Genomic DNA, 23680 nt, shown 5'->3' with positions numbered 1-23680 from the left:
TTTTGTGCTACAGTGCGTGTAATTAGTACTGCCAAAAGGTTGTGACTTTCAGGTCGCGGTCTCAGGAGATTTTTGGGCAGAAATGGTACAGCTAGTCTAACAATTCTTCCTATCAACTCAGGACAGTCTGCACTGTAATGAGCGACAGGACATATGCAACGCAGCGATCGATATAAACCGACAATGACAAATAATCACATGTAGAGCCGGATGTTTGGCGCGTAACAATTCAAATTACCGTCAATCGTGCAAATCTATTCAAGAGGTGGACTGGGCTGATAAATATTTTTTTCGACTTAGTGTCATTCAATTAAGGGTCTCCCCTGATATATCGACGCGCATTCGGCAAAAGCCGATAGGAAAAAGCTTTATGTCCTTGTCCACGCAATAAGGTCGAAAAAGCCGTCGACGCGTCGGCAGGCGCCGGCCGATGCGAGCCGAGCCGAACGACGACTTTTTCGCTCTTATTGCGTGGACATAAAGCTTTTTCCTATCGGCTTTTGCCGAATGCGCTTCGATATATCAGGGGAGACCCTTACTCCTTACCACGTTTCCATGGAAACAGAAACCATTTTAATTTAAAACAAAATAACCTTATAACGTGATGTAATGTACAAGTATTGAAAGGTAAACGCTATTTTCCTTGAGGAAAGACATGTTCATTAGAGGACTCCGTTAGGAGCTAGGAGACAACTAATTTAGCTCCGTTTAATTGCCTACAGTCTCCAGTTAGTTAGCTATCAACAAATTGTATTAGACCGAGACACTAAAGTTATATACTTACGTCGCGGCAGACTAATGCAAAATGACATAGCAACGCTTGCCAACATTCAGTACTACCTACTATTGCAATTAATGACTCTAATGGTATACGATAATTTGCCTATTAATTCCAGAATTTCATAGTACATACTTATAATTAAGTGTCTAATAAATTGCAGTATGGCGTAGTATGTAGAGACATAAATAGAAAAGTCTAGTCACTATGAACCGTCACTCCATTGAAATAGAGAGTCGTATAAGCATTTTCTTTCCTCGATGGTACCTACATACAAATTGTCCCAAATTCTTCGAGTCCCAGAACTCCCAGAGTAATAAGACTAATAAGACACGTCTTCGTTTACGTCGCAATACTCGTAACTTTCAGTAGCTACATGTCTGTCTTTAATATGTATTCACGAAAGGCCGCAGCAAATGGAATATTTCAACTGAATTCTAAAAACGTGAAGATTTCCAATACAATTAGAATTATGCTATTCGTGTAAGTATATGTTGCTCAATATCTTGATTATTACATTAGTAATATTTTCAGATTTATTTTTCGATTAGTGTTTAGGTAGGTCTCTTACAAGTGGAAGTAAAAATTGGACATATTATCAGATTGAGGATTTTTTAAATTATAGTACTTATTTAAGACATTTTATGTTACGTACTTGCGTACGTAAGTTTTATTTACGGTCACAATGTAATATTTATAACTATGTTAATGAAGTAAAGTTAACAATCGAGTCCATGTAGTCGTATGTATTTACTGGTATTACATTTAGTTAGAATTTTACCTTAGGCTTCGAACGCACTACGATTAATTTCTTGCGGTTTTAATCTAATTTCTTGCGGTTTCAGTCTAATTTCTAGCGTGCAAATGCGTGCGCTTATAAAGCATGCTGTACGTTACACTTTTTGTGGTTCAGAAACGGCAAAAAATTAATCGCAGTGCGTTCTAAGCTTTAAGAGCCAACAGGAGTGGTCATTTCTCCATACAAACGTACTCCTCGTTTTCCTTCGTGGTTTTTGAAGCTAGAGCAATGGTTTTTTCAAGACAGATTAATATTGTCAATATCTGTGTCGGACCGTTTTGCTTTTTTTGATATTTTTGTTTTTTAAGGCGCTAGAGCCCCTCAAAAATGGCCAAAATGGCCTAATTGACTATGCCGCAATGAGAGGCGTGGCAGTCAAAACTGATATCAATTAGCCAAAAAAGCAAAACGGTCCGACACAGATAATTTCATAATCATTTCGATTTCCAAATTTGGTTACGATTGGTTAAGTTTTAGAGGAGGAAACAGAGGAGTACGAAACCTCGATTTTTGAGGTTTTTACGCAGGATTTTTCGCCTTGTCCTTATCGCACTACTTTTAGGTGTCGCTTCCGTTAGCGAGACGGGTATATTTACCTAAAATATTTAAAACTGAGCTCCTGTTTCGTCTTAATGTTTCTTCGTTGTAGAGGCAGATTTGATACGCTTTTACAGGGAAATTTTAATCAGCGGAACGACGCGTAGGATGGTACTGGTATTAAGCTCTTTGCTCTATATTTAAGCTTTTGTTCTCCCAATTGTCGGCACAGTCAAAGCTTTTTGTGGCCATAATTAATTATAAGGGTAGTTCGTAGAAGCAAAATAATTTACTTTTAGAATCGATAAGTAGATTATTTCAAAATAATTGTATACATACAATCAAGCAAATAGTCAATAGAATATTGCAACGGGCAAAGCGTCGCCGGAATCAAATAGCGTAATGGACGGCATAAAATGCAGGAGTGCCTGCTCAAGTGTCACGCGCCGCGGCTCCGGTTTGAATTGGTGGAATTAAATCGAGTACCCGCACCTCGTTCTTGGTAATTTGTCGGCCTCGTGTCGTACATTTGTTACATCGCAGCTGCAACCGATTAAGCGCGTGTAACTATTTGTTCTCTAGCGTTAGGTACGCGGGTCAATGATGCCCAACTGCTAATAGGTACGTTGAATCACACTTTTTAATATCGACTCTCAAACTTCAATGATTGTGTGTATAAATATGCGATAAATCACACATCAACAGTAGTTCTGACGTTTTCTGCATAGTATGACACAGATTCACAAACGTAAACTGGAATGCCACGATCAACTATGCATTTATTACAGTTTATAGTTTACCAAAGACCATAAAAGGTTTACGATTTTACAGCTACATGCCTATAGTGACGTGAGTTAAACGAATGTGTTGCTGTATTATTACTTTATAAATAAAGCATTTTTTAGCTCTGGGCCCTGCTAGTGAACTATATCTGTCTACTGTTTCAACATTGTATTCGTTTTAGTATGCGATTCTTTATCAATAGCGTTTAAAAACAGTTTTTATTGTCAGAGTTTAATAACAACATTTACAGTTGTTTTAATGGTGTTCAAGGCTTTAAAGATGCTAACAATACATTGTACTTATAGATAACTCGACCATCCACGCTTGATTAACATGCGTAACTTGACTGCAAATGTAAATAACGTAAAAATAAGTAGTACAAAACAATGTGCATTCAGCATTGTGCCGTGTCGTATAAATATGACTAAGGCGGAAGGGTTTCATTGTAGCAGCCCATTGTATTGGAATCTCAAAATAGAAGCCATACCTACTACACGCGTCGAATCCATCGAATTGCATGAAATTTGTGTCGCAAGGTCAGTCTCTTAATGGTAATCAAGATTGACCCCGCTTTTTTGACATTATCAACGTGGAACAGAGCCAAGGACGCAAAGGCCACACAATCACTCAGTTGAGTAAACACGAACTAGAATTAAACAGAAATGTTACTCATGCTGTGTTAAAGAAAACAGCGAGGTTCTTTGACGTGTTTAAGTGTGACTATAAGACAAACATGGTAAGTATAAAAACAACCGAGCAATGAGACGGGGCACGTTTCAGGTAGTGGAAGAGGGACGATGACCGATTCGAGTCGACAAAAATGACAACAAAAACAACAGAGCGTAGTGAAGTCAAGTAGGTACAACAATATCATGCACACAGCACCAGGCGCGTTGTCATGAGCCGATTGAACAGTTGGAAAGTGCATTAACCTCTATACCTCTTGACCTCTATGATGTTCCCCACTCCAAATGTCTTTCCAGTGGATGAGGTGGTGCAAGTGGTTCATATAGTTGTGGTGGCGCGCGACCACTTTCTTGCGGGAGTCAGTCGGAGACGGGGGAGCCGTGAGGGACTGCCGACGCCCGCTGGCGGCGGCGATCACGGCCCGAGGAAGCTGGGACGCCAGCAAGCGCTCCGTCTCGGGGCCCTCATCGGACGATATGCTGTCTGTCAGCATTCGCGCATTCCTCACTCTGCCTCTAGGCAAACTACACTGGGAGTCTTGTTTCTTCATGTTCACTCACTGTTTATGTTCGACAGACGGATCGTTTTGATGTTATCGCGAGTTCGCGGACACGTGCGACGCGGCCGGCGCCGGAGCGGAGACAGAGCGCCGCGGTCGCACGTGGGCGCCGCGCCGGCACTCAGCACCCGGCGACGTCAAAACAACGGCTTGCGCGACCACTCACTACTAACCAGAAGGTCTACCACGAACTCCGTAATTTGTATATCTCCATCATTGTCATTTGATGAATGGTAGAGCAAAAGGTCGAAATAGAATAGACGAATTTTAACGCGAAGTTTGCAGTAATTGCTCAGCCTGTCTCTAATTCGTTGACTACAACAATATTATGTATAATTGTCATTTAATTTAGCATCATACTAATATTGCCAATATGCGACAGTGATAACCATAACAACAGGGGGATTCCTATATCATTATCTAATGAAGTGACCTGTTCAAGTAGCCTTATTAAGATAACAGAATAGTGTGCAAAATATGCAGCAACAATTATTATAATTATAACAATTGCAATAAACAACTTGCCAGTATAATTATAAGCTTTAGATGATATGTATTTTAAACAGTTTTAATAATTTACTATATACACTACTGTTATAGTGTTGCTTAGTATTTTAATCTTTAGGTATACAGGGTGATTCCGGGGTCGTGGAGCAAGCGATCAAGGCATGATACACAAGCCCATACTGAACAACTTTTACTATGGGACCAACTCCGAAATCGCGAAAAAAAAAATTGGTAGTTTCATACATTTCGGCCGATCACATGTTGTCGTGTTCTATGGGAAGGCCAGTTTTTTTTCGCGATTTCGGATTTGGTCCCATAGTAAAGCCAGCGATCAAGGCATAATACAGTGATCGGCCGAAATGTATGAAACTACCAATTTTTTTTTCGCGATTTCGGAGTTGGTCCTATAGTAAAAGTTGTTCAGTATGGGCTTGTGTATCATGCCTTGATCGCTTGCTCCACGACCCCGGAATCACCCTGTATAGTCTAGATGCTATCAAAGTAAGAGTGAATAACCTTTTTGTATAGGTGTGGTTTACTATTGGACAAAACATGTTAACATAATTATAGTTTTTCTGTTACCTATAGATTAGGATGATTCACAACATAAGATTCAAGTGTCAAGTAGATCACTTTGGATTTATTTTACCGCAAAAGCTAAAAAGAGATAAAAATTTTTTATAAGCATTACATAAATCTCATTTTATTTTCTAAAGCGATGAATCATAATCATAACCAATGGCTTGGCCACCTTGAACCTCAGATCTTGAACAGATATGACTCATAGTGTTTAAATACTTAAGTAAAAGAAAATATAAATATACTTTTCCTAATTTATATTTCAGTACACACTAGCACAAAGTAGCAAGTAATATTTTGCTTTAGAAATATGTACATGTAAATTATGCCATTAACTTTGTCAATATTTTACTATTAAATTAGTCCTAATTGACAGATTGTGAATCTAAGAACACTGCTACACTTTTAACTATGGAATTATGTACTTTTAAAGAAGAGCAAGACACAAAGGAGCTGGAATAATTAATTTGCTAAACAAAGGAATATAAAATTTAAATGGGTAATAAATTGTTACACAACACATAAATGAAAGGAGATTGAAGTTATAGCAGCAAAAATATTGCCATAATCATCTAAAAATCGAATTACAATAAATTGGTGGATTTGTAAATTTATTAATGGCTTTTTTTCAGTTTGTTTGCTTCACAAGACAACACCAGTAAGTAGGCACCTATTAGGTTCAGAGACTTCAGAGTTGATTCATGAAATTATATTATGATTCATGGGCTTTTATACACCCATATTTCAAAATGTGTCACTTTATACGGAATAGTCGGAATATTTAGCAAAATTATTTCATTTTAGGGCAGATTTCAAAATTGTCTACCCAGGCCAAAAAATATTTTAACGGAAATTGTTACTCTGTTTAAGTTCAAGTAAAATTCTGAAAACACAAATGCAGGCAATGCAGCTTCATTATAAAACTAGACGATATATTAATTCAATGATCGTAAGATACGTTTAAAAAAATACGCCTTGGTTTTCTTTTTGTATAGAGATAGTTATTTTTCCGGAAAATTGTATGAAATGATGCACTTACCTGTGGTAGAAACTACAACTGGTGTTCACAGCTTAATAATAGCTACATTATAACAATGTCGACGCTAAAATCACTGAATGTTTTATACAAATACATAATTCAATAAAAATCGGAATCTAACTTCAGCGAACATAGGAGAAACAGAAATGTCAATGTCAAATTCAAAGTTGCCAGATTGCCCAGATTTAGCCCCCATCCGCACGACAGCTTTTTCAACGCGCGTTAAAAAGGCGCTTGAATCTGTCCGCACTCTAAATTCGATTTAACGACCACAAGGCTTAAAGTCGAAAATCCAACAACGCTTGATAAAAAGCGCCACTGCTGTCATGTGAATATACTTGGTCAAGCAGATCTTGTCAGTAGAAAAAGGCGGCAAATTTGAAAAATGTAGGCGCGAAGGGATATTGTCTCATAGAAAATTTGAATTTCGCGCCTTTTTTTACTAAAAAGATTTGCTTGACCATCTATAAATACATACATGGCTATCCATTTGTGTCATTCAAACGCGCGTTGAAAAAGCTGTCGTGCGAATGGGGGCTTATATAAATAGGTTAAATTAAAATGTCCGGAAGTGATATTTTATTATAATTACGAATACCTTACTTTTATTGTAATTGGATCGTTTCAAATATTATAAAATTGTTATAATTCAGTAAAAATACCTAAAGAGCAATATTCAGCACCATAGACTTATAATATATAAAGACGGTGTCTCAGCGAGCTGTCACTGTTGCCACTTTTGTTTAGTGTACGATTAACAATGAGGCCCACGTTGCTGTAGCCATGTCGATAAAGTCATATCGATAAACTATCGACATTTCTTGCAATTTTAATTTTACTTCAAAGGCTTAACGATACCTAAAATGACCAAAAACGCTTTTATTCTTTATTGTGGTTATCAGATCACAATTTTATAGTCACGCCCCAGCAGGGAACCAAGGGAAAGTTCAGATATTTAATTAAAATACATAAATACCTCCTAAAATAGGTGTTCCGCAATAATTGAATTATATTATAATCAAGGCCTGTTCACTTCCTAAGAAAGTTATGTCCCCAAATAATTGCGCATGTGTGCGCCTTAAGCTTCTATGTGTGCGTTGGCCTCCGGGAAAAAGTTGCGAGTAATAAAAATAAAAACATTTTTCTACAGCAACATTGTTCCCAACTCTGATTTAAATTATCACGAATTTTATACAATATTAATCATAAAACGGGACTTAAAACGCTTAAAACTTAATTACGTGCGATTAAGTTTTATAATGAATATTTGCTTCCAACTGTCTTTATCAATGTTCATAAAATATATGGAGGGTAGGTACGTCTACCCACCATAATAAAAAATATATTTGTCAATGACCCTGTCCAACTGCTGTGGTTAAAGTTCATAGCGAAAATTTTATTTATTAACTCTTTAAATAAAACATACAACGTGTACCGCTACGTACCACTTAAGACTGTAAGTCTGTACCTACATGGATTACAGCAATGCACATAGAAAATGTGCTAAATGCGGAGCAACGGCTGTTGAAGCAGCCAGAGTGAAATTTACAACTTTAGTGGGTTCAGAAGGAACCGAGTCATAACGCATCTGGAAAGCGTATTAATTAACCGTGAAGAAATGAATACAAGTTGGAAATCTGTGTAAAATGCCGTGTGTAAAGTGTAGTGTATCTGTGTGTAAAGTGTAATAGGTAGGCATGCCTAATGTTATTTGTATAAAAGGTACTGAAAACTTTGTGAACGCGCTTTATTAATGTCTATTTTTTTATTAAGTTGCCAGTTGCCAGTTTTCAGTGTATAAATTTTTTTAATAAATAATATATATAATGTTATAAACATAAACATGCCTTTTATTTAAATCAATTGATAATACCACAAACAAGGGGTAATATTTGCATCTTGCATATATTTCGTGATATGAAGATAACAAATATGTTTATCAACAGAATTACTACCTACCAATACCCGCCAGGCTAAACCGGTTGTCAACTTTAGTTCCATTGGTACACAAAGACGGCGCCACTAGTATAAACGTATAAACGGTTGGGGACATTTTTTTGTATGGAGTTACCGTTCTTCTCCTAGTGAGTATTATATTCTTTGATTATAATATATTCATTATCCATTAGCATTTCAATTATGTTTATGTTTAACGAAGATATTGAAGCTTCAATTAATCGCTATTTCGTTCCGCTATGTAGCATTTATCGATATATAACATGATTAAAATCGACTTTTCACATCCCTAAAAGAGCACACATATACGCTTTTACGCACACATACACAGCCTGGGCGCATCAAGAAAGGCAACACTTGATTTGAAGTCCACCTTGTCAACAGTATGGTAGTCCTGTTTTGACAAACGGCATTTTTAAAAGAGCGAGGAGAGAGAAATGATACTATTTGCTGCGTCGTGAAAGAGAACAGAAAACGTTGGGCCCTTGTTAATAGACCGGGAGATAGTGACACATTTTACTGGGTCATTTGTACCAGCATGGCGGTTCGTCAGGGGTCTAAGTACGTAATGAACGAAATAAAAATGATGGTCATAGCGCTGGTACCGGCGGCCCAATCGCGTGGGCGTTAGTCGAACGTGTCGGATAAAATACGAGTGTCGAACGATTTGTTCCACAAAAATCCTCGTATTTTTCGATAGTCCATAAAAAAGAAGTAGACGGTAGCGTAATGCCATACTTCTCCAGTGTGACTTACAGCCCGCCATACTGAGGCGAACACATTAATTAAAAAAAAAACAATTCAATCATTTGTGCCAAGCTAATTTTTGCACAGGTGATCATCGTCGAGCAGCCATTCATGGACATCACCATGCCATACTTTTCGGATGGTTCCAAATGGCCGCCATACCGCCGCAAAGGAGTTAATTTTTTTTTATTGCTAAACGATTTGTACCATCTTGTAAAAATTTTTCAAGACTTTCTGTGTGATCATAAATGGAAATCTTATAATGGCATACCTGTAGGAGGTGGCAAATGTGTACAATTTTTTTTTTTTATTTCAAGTATGGTGCCCCTTTTTCCCCCTATTAGAAGTATGGCAAATACATATAATAATGGTCACATTGCATCATATAATTTCCAAAACTCCAAATGCCATACTGGTACAAATCGTCAAAAAATTGTTTTTTGTTTTAAGTCTTGGCTTAAGTCTCACAGTCGTCCGCCCCGTGGTTATAATCTGAAATAATTTATTTAGGTATAATTGTATCCAAACAAACAGAATATGATGATGCCATGCTGTAAAAAATTATTTTACGTATATATAGTCGTATTTTTGAAACGTGTCGATTAAATAAGTTTTTCAATTATGGCAGCACTTTTTCCCCCTACTATAAGTATGGCAATTATAATAACGGTCACATTTTATCAAATACTTTCCAAAAATTTAAATGCAATACTGGTACAAATCGTTTAGCAAAAAAAAAAATTTAACTTCCTTGCGGCGGTATGGCGGCCATTTGGAACCGTCCCAAGAGTATGGCATGGTGATGTCCATGAATGGCTGCTCGACGATGATCACCTGTGCAAAAATTAGCTTGGCACAAATGGTTGAATTGTTTTTTTTTAAATTAATGTGTTCGCCTCAGTATGGCGGGCTGTAAGTCACACCGGAGAAGTATGGCATTACGCTACCGCCTACTTCTTTTTTATGGACTATCGAAAAATACGAGGATTTTTGTGGAACAAATCGTTCGACACTCGTATTTTATCCGACACGTTCGACTAACGCCCACGCGATTGGGCCGCCGGTACCAGCGCTATGACCATCATTTTTCTTTCCTTCATTACGTGCTTAGACCCCTGACGAACCGCCATACTGGTACAGAGGGTACAAATGACCCAGTAAAATGTGTCACTATCTCCCGGTCTATAAGCACGATTTAATTTCTTCGTTACTATTTCCTATCCGGTATAAAAAAAATACAGAATCTGAATGTACTTTAAATGTCAATTTGACAAGTAGACTGGAGAGGAGATTGTCACATTTTACATGAGCCGACCATGGACATAGAAAGTTAACTGGATGGCGGACATTGGCCAAAAAGTGTGTCCACATGAGATAGTCAAGGTGGGCCGTTGTTTCTCTTTCTAATTAGGGTGACCATACGTCTTATGTATGTGGGATATTAGGATAACATTTAAATATATAGTTTGGCCAGGATCTTTTCTTAATCGTGCATAGTTATATTAGTAATAGAAATCATACTGTCTTTTCGCCTAAAAAGGGATGGATATAGTTTTTTCTCTTCTGTAAAACGCTTCACACAACCTTAGGTACTTAATTTAGTTGTTCTAAATGGTGTGTTCACATTACCAGGCCATGCGCTTGGCGAGGAAGAGAACCCTATGGAGGAACCTGGTCTTCAACAGAAGGATATGATGTCACGATCCTCAGTATTGAGGGACCAAGTGAAGAAGAAAAGCTGTTACTAGTAGCCGTAGGTACTGGACCGCGAACATGGTCGATCGTCAGGAAGGTGGTGCACCGTAACGTCTGTCAAGAACACAGGTATGAGTGAGAGAGATAGAGAGACAAATATGCTGACAGAACCAGAGGGTCTACTGTGAACCATGTTCAACGTGTTGCCTCTCTGTCACACTTACGTACGAATTTACAAGTGCGACAAAGACGCAACGGGGTAGGCTCTCAGGACAGTGGAGTAATTACATACAGTCTTTGCCGCCTTAAGCCCCAAGCCCTACATAGCAAGCTCTAGCCGCACCCCCCTTTCTCAGCACCCATCATATAGACTGCCGCCCAAAATATCTGGCCGCCCTAGGCCCGGGCCTACTCAGTCTTAAGGCAAATTCGTAACTGCCTGAGGGTCGCGTGGGTCCGCTACGCCCGCTTGCTATCGTTTTTAACTAGGACGATTGTCACTGGACCATAGACATCGAAGTTTGCAAATTGCGAGCATCTTTCTCTGTTACTGTAATTACTCCTTTATAGGAGTAAAAGAGAAAGATGCCCGTAATTTGCGAACTTCGGTGTTCACGGTGCTAGGCCACCTGTGCGAAAAGAGAAGAGTCGTGAAATGTAAAGAAATTAGTGATGTGCCGTTCCTAGTAAATTTTCCAAAGAGGGTAAATTCCCAGTACTTAACGTTTCTGGTATCGTCCCAAAAGTCAGTAAATTACGATAAAGTTCTATTTTTCTTTTATTATCAATGTGTTTTATTATTATTATAACAATGCATAAATGTGTCTGTAATGTTTAAGGACTTTGGATTTCAATTTTGGCAATTATTTATTCTGTATTGGCTCTCATTTCACCAATTTAAACATGCCGAAATAAATACATACCTATTTATATAAACTTACTTAAGTACCTAATAAAAATTGTGTAACACTGATTCTCATCGTGCCGACATCATAGTCACCCTAATGAGTTTGACAATGTTGTCTTGTATTTTTATCGCAAAATGTAATAATTGTGGCTTCCTGATGAAACAATATTCCACAATTAGAAATTCTTTCACTCCCACAACCTTTAACGCAACATTTATTCACCATTTTTAGGAAATTTTGCATTCACGTGTTTTGATAACATGTCATGACGGTAGGGATACTAATTAACATTCAAAGTTTCTGCAATGTCTACCACACCAAAAATAATGTTTTTTTTTGTTGTCCACATGCTTGGTTAAATCAGTTAATAATATTGACATCATACTTATTTACAAATTTCTTAAAAGATATCAGAACCTTACTCTGAATATAGCATTTAAATAATATAAGAAGTTATTTAATTTGAGTAGTATATTGATATAAATACTACCACTATGGTATATTTTTAACATTGGCAACACGTGCGAGTGAGACACCGCGACCCACCTTTGCTATCTCAAGTGGACCGTTTTCTCTAGTCTGGTACGAACGTCTTTCTAGCTCGGTGATAAAGTTCAATTTAGTATGGCAAAAAAAGTGACAGTGCAGTCCATCTTATAAGTCCATGGAGCCGACTACGTAAACAATGTGAATATTGTTAATTTCCTTTGCGGGAAAGATATCTTTATAACATATTTGTATGTTGTAACTAATAATAAATTTAAGCATTAAATGTTTCATTAAAAGAAATGGCATTGCCTCAAAAGAAATACTATAGGCAACGTGCACATTCTAACCCCATTGCTGACCACTGTTTTGAGTAGTAAGTCATTTACATTGTTTATATGATAGTCTCTCTATAAGTAAATAATCTTCATTGCACAGTTACATGTTGTTTCAGCCCTGCTCACCCAGATGACTATGACTGGTCTACATTATATCCAACACTCAAAGATAATGAAAAAAGAGTTGAATTCTTAGATGTTGGTTGTGGATATGGAGGCTTGTTAGGTATGTACATATTGTATGTGTTAATGCAAACACAGCTGCTGTGTAACTTTTTTCTTATTTAACTATTTGTTTACTGTATGTTATTCTTATCTTTCTCTCTTTATTCTATATGTTAGTCTTTTTCTTCTTGTCTGTTACCTTTCGTGATTCTTCTCCTCGGAAGATCAGCATTGGAAGCTACCAGCAACATGCTGAGATGGGGCCATTTCGTGGCACTTTAATTATTATTTTGTGTTTTAGATTATGAATTGTCCTGTTTGTTTGTGTTTACAAATAAAACCTATTCTAATTCTATTTATATCAATTACCAAACAAACACTCATATCGCATCCTAGAATACTGTCTTTTGGAGGCAATTCTGGAACCTTTTAATACCACATTAAGTTCATATTTTCACAGCTTGTGGCATTACATTGGGCTCGGTTAGTGATGTTTATACTAAGGACAATATTAAGGATTGAAAGAAAGAAACAAAATACATTGCTGATTGCATGGTAACCATAAGTTGCAAGCTTAACACTTTGACTACCGAGAACCCGCCTGGTAGGCACTCGTAATGTTAGTTCAGATGCCGGACAACCCGCCCAGCGGGTTCTTTTGTACGCAGATATAGACGACCTGTTTCTGGGGTAGTGCGCCGTTTTTTGCCCGGCTGCGAAAGTGTTAAGAGCCTATTGTAAAATTGCTCCCTCCCTAATGGTCCTTTATGGGGAATTCATATTAACTTCATCTTTGCAGTGACTTTGTCTCCTATGTTTCCTGACAACCTCATGCTGGGATTGGAAATAAGAGTGAAGGTGTCCGATTATGTCAATGATAGAATAAAAGCATTAAGGATACAGCATCCCAACCAATACCAAAATGTGGCAGTTTTAAGAACAAATGCAATGAAATATTTGCCTAATTTCTTTCACAAAGGCCAGGTTTGTAAAAATTTACCTCTTGTCTAAGTATGATATGATAAGGCTAAAAAGTGCGAAAAATTAAAAAGATGCGTAAAAATTCAGCCAGACTGAATTCTCTTTGGATTTTTTATGTAATTAATACAATTTATTATTGTTTCAGCTTAAGAAGATGTTCTTCTTATATCCAGATCCCCATTTCAAGAAAGCAAAACATAAATGGAGAATAATTAATAAATGGTTGTTATCAGAATATGCTTATATTCTAGCAGAGCAAGTAAGAATTACTTAGAACCTTTGCTATCATTGATACCCACCATCATGTGTCCTTTTACAATCCAATGATTTAGAATCACTTTTCATTTTATTTTATGTCAATCAAAAATAAACCTTTGCTGTTTCTTACAGGGTATTGTGTATACTATCACAGATGTAAAAGATTTGCATGATTGGATGGTGACTCATTTTGAAGATCACCCTTTATTTGAGAAAATATCTGATGAAGAATTGGTGAGTACTTTACCTGTGCCTTGTGATAAGTTTATACAAGACAGACTAAAATATAAAGGCTTTAGCTCAAATTACGACAATCTCGAGAAAAAGGCAACTTTGTCCTTCTTATGGCATACAAAACACCATCTAATTCAGCTGTCAAATTACTGGTTACAATGTCACAGAATAAGTAATACATAGTATTAACATAACAATGTGTTGCTCAGCTTTACACATTAGTTTTTCCACATCTGTTTTCATAAAATCTTATACCCAACCTAGATGTCTCTATTCCATAAGTACAGTCACCTGCAATAATGTTACTCTTTGAAGGACGCAAAAATATGTGACACGATCTTATGGCTCTAAAAATGTTTGGTGGCTTTTGTTGGTTAACATTGTTGCAGTGACTGTACCTACGTGCTCATGAAAAATATTACCTATGAAATATGTTTGTTTCAGAAGAGTGATCCCATTGTGGAAAAGCTGTATGAAAGCACTGAAGAAGGTCAAAAGGTGACAAGAAACAACGGAGACAAGTTTCTCGCAGTATATAGAAGAATATCTGATAGCATGGCAATTATCAAAAATCCTAACTGATTTTTCATTAAATAAAATTTTTTTTTGTACTGTATTCATTGCATTTTATTAATATTTGATCATAACATTCATAACCATTATTAAAACTATATTTTAGACAGTATAAATAAATGCAGTTAGTATCTATTTGTATCATGAAGGCATTACTTATCATTTTATAAAAATCTTAACATCATGAGTACATCAAAAATACAGGTAAATATTAGATCTTTAGTACCTTTTCCTAGTTGTAGGCAGTAGTAAGTTTCCTTCTTAATAAAGACTGAAAATTCTATAGATATGTTGTAAAAGTATAAAATTGCAAATGCATGACACAATAAACATAAAAATATCTTCTTAATTGTTTACCTACTTAGTTTTTTCTCAATAAGATTAACCCATCTACTTAGAGAGCGCGAGATTTCTAAATGTCTTCGCATATGCCCAGCAGCAGCCAATAACCAGTCCTTCCTTTCCGTCCATTTTTTGTGTGGCAAAAGTGAAAATAAGAGAGCAGCCCAGATTTCTGACTGATTAGGATACATGTGTAAGCCCTCTTTAGCCAACAACAAGGCCTTGGCTTGATTGCCCGCAAAATGCTCAGCGATGCTGGCAGTAGAAATTATTTCAGCTGGATTACATTTACATTCTCCATAATGAGCTAAGCACAAGGCTCTCTGAGCACAACTACTGGCCACTTTAGCTCTCTTATTTGATTCCCTAAGACAGTACTGGGACATGCAGAACCACAATAGGGCATTGCTTGGATGATCATGAAGAGAATCACTAAGCAATTTTACAGCTCCATCAATATTTTCGTCACGTAAGAGTACATAAGACTTCAGAAAACCAATATCAAATCCAAAGTTACTATCCATTTCATATTTTTGCATCTCACTTACAGCAAGTTTAGACAGACTTTGATCAGAATGTATAAGTCCTAATGAACAAATTGCAAATAAGCTGTATGGTGTGGGCTTCTTTTGTGATATTTGGATGCTATGGAAAAGTAAAGTTTTTGCATCATCTGCTCCTTTGTACATGTACACAATGCCAGCCATAGCAACAAGAATGTCTGCTTTGTCATCATCATCATTGCTCAACCAATGCAGAGCCGCATCATAAGCTGTATATGATTCTTCATAAAGACCTTTCTTATAGAGGGCAAGAGCTAAGCCACATGTCGAGTCTAAGCTGGCTTCAGTTATTGCTTTATATACTTTCACTGCTTCATCATATCTCTCCATTCTCATCAGTATTCTTCCCATATTCAGGAAGGTAATATTTCTATTTTCATCATCTGCATACTGCAATGCTTTTTCGTATGATTTAAATGCCGCCCTGACAAGTCCAAAGCGTTCTTGGAGGATTCCAAGAATGGTGCAGGCACAAGCGTTATTAGGTTCAAAAGTAGAGTACCACTCAACTAGATCTATAGCAAAAGGAATTGCGTGGAGACCATCAATAACATACTTTAACTCTGAATTTTCTTTGTAGTTACTACTCTTTTTCAATGTGCGGCACACCCAATCAGCATAGCCAAGTGCACTTTCAGGGTGGTATCCAAGTCGAGATGCATGTCTAAAAAGGTCCATAGCTTCCTCTTCCCTAATGGCTTCTGCGATCAGTGCTTGTCCAATCCAACTCAGAGGATAAGAAGGCAGAGTGGACTGTCCACGCCAAAAACAGTAGTTTGCCAACTTGTGATGATTCAACTTTAAGTACAGGGTTCCCAGGTTACACCAAATTTTGGCAACAGACCATTTTCGGGTTACAAGTAAAGCTTTGATGAAACAATGCTGTGCAAGATCATATTTCTTTATAAATAGACATATTTTCCCGAGCAAATTCCAATTTCTCCAATGCGATGGTTTTTCCTTTATGCATTGAAGTGTTAATTTATAAGCTATGTGGCAATTAACCAATTTCCGTGATTCTTGATAGAATGCAAAGTAAGTTGATGCTAACTCGTAAGATGCATATTGTTCATTCTTTTTAGCAACAAGAGAGTAACATGCAATCGCTTTTGGGAAGATGTCTAGCTTTTGATATGTCTGGATATTCTCATCAGATTGCACAAGTAAATCTGTCATATACACATAGGCATATTTATTTGGCAAAGTGGTGACAAATATCAAAGTATCTGCTAAAAGCTTCCAAAGACAGATGAATTGCTTTTGTCTCTGTAATGCTTTGATAAGGTAATTTATGGCTTGCTGAGCACAATCTCTTGCACTACCATATACTTTAGCCATTACTTTTTTCTTCGCAATCCTCATCCATGTTTCTGCTATGCCTTTTAAAGCTAACATAGAATTAGCATCAATTTTTAAAACTTTCTCATATGTAGCAATTGCTTCTTCATACTGTGTTAAGAGAGAATGTATGTTTCCTATTTTTGTTAGACAGTGTGAGCTCCTGCTAGGATTGGCTGTCATTACTTTATTATAAGCTCTTAATGCTGATGTGTATGAGCCCCGAGAAAAATATGCATCGGCTAAACATTCAAAAGCAGTAATATTGCTCTGATCACTTTTTATAACATTTCTAAACTGTACAACAGCATTTTCCCACAATCTTTTACTCATATAATGTAGCCCCAATCTGAAATTCAACCAAGACTCCTGTGTGTTCTTCTCTGCAGCTATCAGGAGTTCAAAATCAGCTTCTCTTAGTTCCAATTTTGTGTAAACTTCACTTAATTTTCTAGTTATTTTGGGATTTGTACTGTCCAAACTGTGTGCTTTCTCATAACATTTTCTTGATTTTTCTAAATCATTCTTGTAATCATGGTAGAAATGGCCTAAATACAGAAATGTTTCAGGATGGTGTGGGTTAAGTCTTGCTGCCTTCAGTAAATTGATTTGGCTCTTTTCATAGTCCTTAAGTTTCCAGAGTGCTTTGCCTAAGTAGAACATACACAAGGGGTTGTCATTAATGTTTTGAAGAAGTGTTACTGTTTCAGCATATTTTTGCTGTTTCAGTAAGAATAAAGCTTGGAGTTGAAGATGGTATTCATTAGACTGAAGCTGTTCCATTATTTGTTCTGCATTTTCATTTGTTTCAATGTAACATTCTGCAAGAATAGCCTGTTCACTAATACTCAAAGTACCAATGGGTAATTCTGAGGCTGTAGAAATTGCTTGTTTCCATTTCCTTTGTTTGGCAAGTGATAAAAACAAGTATCTTTTCAAATCCAAGACAAAATTTGGTTCTTTCGCTTTAGGGAGGAAATTAGTAGCTAACTTTTGTACAACTGGCCATTTCTCTAGCATCATGGCACATTTTATAATAAATGTTGCTTCTGTAATATCTGCTTGTTGGTAGTTTATCAATGGGACACACTGCTTATAAGCGTCCAAATATTCTGATTTGTCAAAACAAATCATACATTTCAGCAAGCCAGGGTACTTGGAATTTTCAATTCCATCTGTTATTTTGTCTACAAGACTCTCTATTGGTATGTTGTTGAACGAGTTATCTCTAACATATCTGTTGCATATGTGTTTGCAAAGGAATTCCCGTAACACAACATTTTGTGAGAAGAAATGAAGTCCTATAATTTCAACAACTGCTTTTGCATAATTGCTTTTTTGAAGAATCACTTTGGCATAAAGTAGTTCCAGAGAACTACTAGGATCTTTAATGTAAAGCTGATCTAATAGCTTTAAAATTGGCAGTATGTCATCTTCTTTACAAGAAATACCACTCTTAACAAGTTCTAATATTTGATTTTCTACTGCAGCTAATAATTTCGCATCACTAACTTTGTCTTTATAGTGGAGAAGTGTAGTGATAGCTTCATTGCTTTTTAAATGGCAGCCGAGTTGCCCGAGTTTGGTTACTATTTCTAATGCTTTGTCTTCTTCAATTTGCAACTTTAATATTTCATCATAGACATTAATCAGTTTTGTTTTTGAGGATTCATCATCTTTTCGTTCATAATAGTTGGCAAGACCATGCCAAGCTAATGGATGGTCTGGTTTGCTTGCAATAGCCTTCTGATATGCTAGGGGTGCTTGATCAGCATCTTGTAGTGATTTCCCAAGGAGCACTAGTGCAATATAGTTTTGTTTATCCTTTCTCAGAATATTTTTGCAACATTCTTGTGCATCTTTGTAATTGTTATCATCAATTAGTTTCCTTGCTTCCTTCAACAATGCTTTAGTGTCAGCCATCTGTAATTCACAAATATTGTGCTTTCATTGATGCAATGAATAAACGATTATTATTAGGCACAAGGTACGTATCGAGATAATTATAATAAAAATACGTAAAATACAACAATTGGTAACCAATATGGAAAATTTAAAATATCAACAATTTGTGTCGGTTTTCTGTGCAAAGTGCTTCCGAACAATCCGTACAAAACATATTTTTTATAGACTAATCGCAATAATTACGAGAATAGAATTGTATTAGTCTAACATATGTAATTTAACCTACCGCAAAAATAAATCTCGACACATGAAAATAATGTAAGTGTAAAAACTGTAAAAAGAACCACAAGCACAAGACCAAAGAGAAGAGTAATGACAATGTCAACCACATTGAACTGTCACTGTCACAATAACCGCAATGTTGCCTTTAGGCAAAATAAGAAAACCGGGAACAATACTAGTAACAACATAGACATAATATATATATAGACGGTGTCTCAGCGAGCCAAGGCCCCTACGTTTATTGTTCTATTTGACGGCGCAGCAACTAGTATCATTTCTCTCTCCTCGCTCTTTTAAAATGCCATTTGTCAAAAAAGGACAGCCCCAAAGCCCCTTGAGTAACAATTGCAAAAAAGTTATTGTAGCGTATCATTTTGAACATCTCGCCCGCTTAGCAACTTCTGCTGCTGACTGTACGAGGAAACAGAAAGATTTCTAGATGTAGTCTCAATATTTAAATGTATTGGATATAGTCTGTCAAGCCATTTCCGTCGGTTATAAAAGCGGCAAATGTAATAAATGTTAGCGCGAATGATAAAAATTCATGTTGCTAGGCACACGGAAGCAAATTGATAAAGTTGCCGCACTTGACCCTGTAGTTTCCATAAAAGGTGCTCGTCTAGAAAGAGTGGTTGAAACTCGAAACCTGGGTCTTGTGATGGATGAATGTCTAAGGTTCGAAAAACATATTTCTGAAACGATGCGTAACTGTTTCTACAGGCTTAAAGTGCTGTACAGGATTCGCGAGTGTTTATCTGTTGACGTGCGCATTAAGTTATGTGATACCCTTATTTTGTCAAAACTAAATTATGCTGATGTAGTGTTCGGCGAGTGTTTACTAGCTAAGACAAAGAAAGTACTGCAGCGAGTACAAAATGCATGCGCACGGTTTTGTTTCCCTGTCCCACGACGAGCACATGTTTCGCCGTTTCTAAACCAGCACGATCTCCTAAACATGAATTCACGTAGACGTCTGCATTTTGCCACATTGCTGTTTGGAGTCATAAAAAATAAAGAACCCTCATACCTATTTGAAAAACTTAACTTCTCTCGACGCGCCATAAGACACGCATCACGACTCACAATTCCTCCACATCGCACGACTGCCTTCCGTGGCAGCTTTCGTTTCGCTGCCACCAAGTGTTGGAATGATTTGCCACCACCAAAATTCTAAAACCGTATCCACCTTTAAAATACACCTCCGTAAATTCATACTGGCTAAGCAAAAATGCAACACTTAGGCAACCGTGCACACTCACACACACCAATCACATAGACACTTTACATACATACACACAAACATCCAGAAGACTTATATTATAGGCTAATTTTATTTAAGTTAATTATAATGTTAATTTTATTTAAGCTTTCCTTTATTTTTGTACATTGTGTCCTTTACTGAGTGCCACCTAGTCCATCCACTGGGCCTTACTGAAAATCAGCGTTGCGGCATGTGCCATGTGGCTCATACCGTGACACCTAGCTGAGTGAGGACCATTTAGCGCAACTTTTCATTTTGTGTAACTATTCTTAGTTTTAAGGTTATGTTATTGTGCTAATAAATGCTTTCTTCTTCTTCTTCTTCATAAAGCTGGAAACAAATTATCGGACGCGGCTGACGGACGCGGCTCACAGCCGCGACTTATAGGTATCTAGATAATGAATATACACTGAATTGTGCAAACTATCGGAGGTAAGCCGTGGACGTAACCTTGTGCTGACCTTGAGCCTTCGGACGTCCGACAGAAATCTGGCGCGCTGGATGTTCCTGTCAGCCGAAAACGTCCGCGGACGGTATGCAGTAGTATGCACGGGGTGCGGGAGGCGTCACTGCGCCAGAAGGACGCGGACTACGCGAGAGCTTGGACGTGCGTACGGTAAAAATGGAGGAAAGAATTATCGAGTGTGTTCGCAACAAGGAATTACTGTATAATCTCAAATTAAAGGATTACAAAAATGCATGTTTCTTCGTCTACAGTTCATTGTGGACTAAGCGTTGTTGCGCGTCCGCAAGCCACGTCCCGAACACTGTGCACACTTTTATGTCGCGCCCGTCAGCCGCGTCCGTCAGCCGCGTCAGATAATTTGTTTCCAGCTTAACAGTCCCATAGAAAGTTACAATTTCGCGCAACTTTGTCACTTTTTACTTAATTATATAATTATTACAATGCCTCAGGGGCCTATTTTAGATTTAAGCTAGTTATTAATTTCGTTTAGTTGTACCACTGTATATATATTGTATGTAAATAAATGATTGTAATTATAAAGAAGAAATAATGTTTTTTTTACGTTTTCATTTAATTTTATAACCATTAAAATTATTGAAAAATATAAATATTTTATTTTTTTTATTTTATTTATTAGGAAAACTTACAGCTTGAGTAACAAGTTAGGTAATAACATAGAAACAGTAAGCCAATTACAAGTTTCCACAGGTAGAAACTGTATAAAGTATATAGCGTGCGAACTTACAAATTTAATAAATAATACTTACAATTACAATTATATTTTGCTTAACATGGAGAATAGACTTACACAGTGGACGAGAAGAACAAAAGAGAAATACTAATATAATAAAAAAAAAAAAACGACAGAAGTTGTTACATAAGTGTTAACAGTGGGAGAAGTCTTGGCTCATTAGTTTGCGTATAGAACTAAAGCTGTCACAGAACAGATCGATGAAATCATGATGTTTGCAAAGCTGATTGAAAGACCTAGAAGCTCTTAGAAGAAAGGAGTTTTTCCTGTATTTACTATGAACAAAGGGAATATGGAACGTTTTTTTGGTGCGACAAGGTATGCGTGAGGGGACTGAGAGCATCAATTTCGCTAATAGATCAGGACAGTCTACATAGTTCTGAGCAATTTTCATAATGTAAATTACGTCAGATATATTACGCCGGATATAGAGAGGTAGAAGATGAAGTTTGGTACAATGCTGATTATAACTTTGTTTTGGAATTTTGAATTTAAATCTCAGAAAACGAATAAACTTTTTTTGGATTCTTTCAATTTTTGAAGTATAGATGTCATAACAGGGGTTCCAAACCTGAGAGGCATATTCTAGATGGCTTCTTACAAATGCACAGTAGACAATTTTAATTGATTTTAATCTTTTGAGGTTCTTGCACGATCTTAAGATAAAACCAAGTGCCTTAAATGCTTTATTCACTATTGAATCAACGTGCCGATCAAAGATCAACTTGTTGTCCATTACGACACCCAAGTCTCTTATTTCACTACACTTGGAAATAACCTCATTTTTTAACATATAGTTAGAATTGAAAACATTACGCTTCCGAGTAAAGGAGATGGTGAAACATTTGGACACATTTATATCTAGTTTATTGATAGCGCAATAATTATCTAGTCTACAAAGATCTTCTTGAAGGTAAGTAGCGTCAAGGGTGTTATTGACTACTCGGAAGACTTTCATGTCATCCGCAAATAAAAGAATATTTGAGTGTTTAAAGCATTGGGAAATATCATGTATAAAGATGGTGAATAATAATGGTCCAAGAAGAGATCCCTGGGGCACTCCTGAAGGGATTTCCACCCACGATGATGAGAATCCGTTCAAGACAACCGCTTGAGATCTGTTCAATACATAAGAGGAGAACCATCGAAAGAGGTCACCTCTTATACCTACTGATAAAAGTTTTTGTAATAGCAAATTATGGTCGATGCGATCGAACGCCTTACTGTAATCTGTGTACACAGCATCGACTTGGTCTCCACTATCCAGGCTGTTTGACAGGTAATCATTAAATAATATAAGGTTGGAATCAGTAGATCTTTGTTTAAGAAAACCGTGTTGAAAGGGACAGACTACGTGTTTAAGAGAGGCATACACCTGGTTATAAACCACGCGCTCAAGTAGTTTGGCTACAAGACACAACTTGGATATCGGTCGATAATTCGCAACATTACTCCTATTCCCTTTTTTGTGAATAGGTGTAACGAAAGCAGACTTCCATAAGCGCGGCATGACTCCCTCTGACAGTGATCTATTAAAAAGTATAGCTAGCGGATACGAGATGCTTTCAGAGCAATTTACAAGGAAAACAGCTGGAAGATGATCAGGCCCGGCGGATTTGCTAAGGTCTAGACTTTTAAGAAGTTTCATAACATGGTCAGGCTGGACTTCGATGGACGCAATATCAGCAATAACAGAAGTTGCTGGCTCATCAAGCGGGTAAGACTGAGAACCAGGTGAAGCATTATTGGTTAAGAAAGTAGAGTGAAAATAGTCGCTGAATAAGTTGCTAATGCCTTCACCAGTGTCCGAGGTAGAGCCAGAGTAAGACATCGAGGCAGGAAAAGAGGATCCCTTGTTATTATTTTTCAAAAAAGACCAGAAATAACGCGGATTGGTTTTTAGCGAGTCTTCAACTTGATTTATGTATTTGGAATAGCACTCTTGTTCGAGTAGCTTGACCCTATCTCTAAGTAATTCAAAAGTATACTTGTCTGAGAGGTTATTGTAGGTCTTAAACTTTTTGAAAGACTTATACTTCTCCTTTATTACCCGTATAAGCCCGCGACTGAACCAGTGTGGGTAATTACCATTATTACCGTTTTTTTTAGGCACGTACTTATCTCGCAAATCATATATAGTGTTGTAAAAACAATTGACCGCCT

The 23680-nt window shown here is 37.0% G+C and overlaps 2 protein-coding genes across 2 annotated transcripts; one reads left to right on the top strand and one right to left on the bottom strand.

The window, feature by feature from the left end:
* The first annotated feature begins 12247 nt into the window (after nucleotides 1-12247).
* Nucleotides 12248-14650, top strand: LOC134665255 (tRNA (guanine-N(7)-)-methyltransferase). Its single transcript, XM_063522139.1, has 6 exons — nucleotides 12248-12436; nucleotides 12515-12624; nucleotides 13363-13547; nucleotides 13690-13803; nucleotides 13935-14036; nucleotides 14481-14650. The coding sequence occupies exons 1-6, from the start codon at nucleotides 12363-12365 to the stop codon at nucleotides 14616-14618; spliced, it is 723 nt and encodes a 240-aa protein (XP_063378209.1). The 5' UTR covers nucleotides 12248-12362; the 3' UTR covers nucleotides 14619-14650.
* Nucleotides 14651-14957: 307 nt separating this feature from the next.
* Nucleotides 14958-19107, bottom strand: LOC134665254 (superkiller complex protein 3). Its single transcript, XM_063522138.1, has 2 exons — nucleotides 19044-19107; nucleotides 14958-18775 (listed from the first exon to the last, which is right to left on the bottom strand). Exon 2 carries the CDS (start codon nucleotides 18773-18775, stop codon nucleotides 14963-14965), a length of 3813 nt encoding a protein of 1270 aa, XP_063378208.1. The 5' UTR covers nucleotides 19044-19107; the 3' UTR covers nucleotides 14958-14962.
* Between the last annotated feature and the right edge of the window lie 4573 nt (nucleotides 19108-23680).

This window comes from Cydia fagiglandana, chromosome 6 (assembly GCF_963556715.1).
Source record: "Cydia fagiglandana chromosome 6, ilCydFagi1.1, whole genome shotgun sequence".
NCBI lineage: Eukaryota > Metazoa > Arthropoda > Insecta > Lepidoptera > Tortricidae > Cydia > Cydia fagiglandana.
Note: the sequence above shows the minus strand (reverse complement) of the source record. Positions and strands in the feature narration are given on the sequence as shown.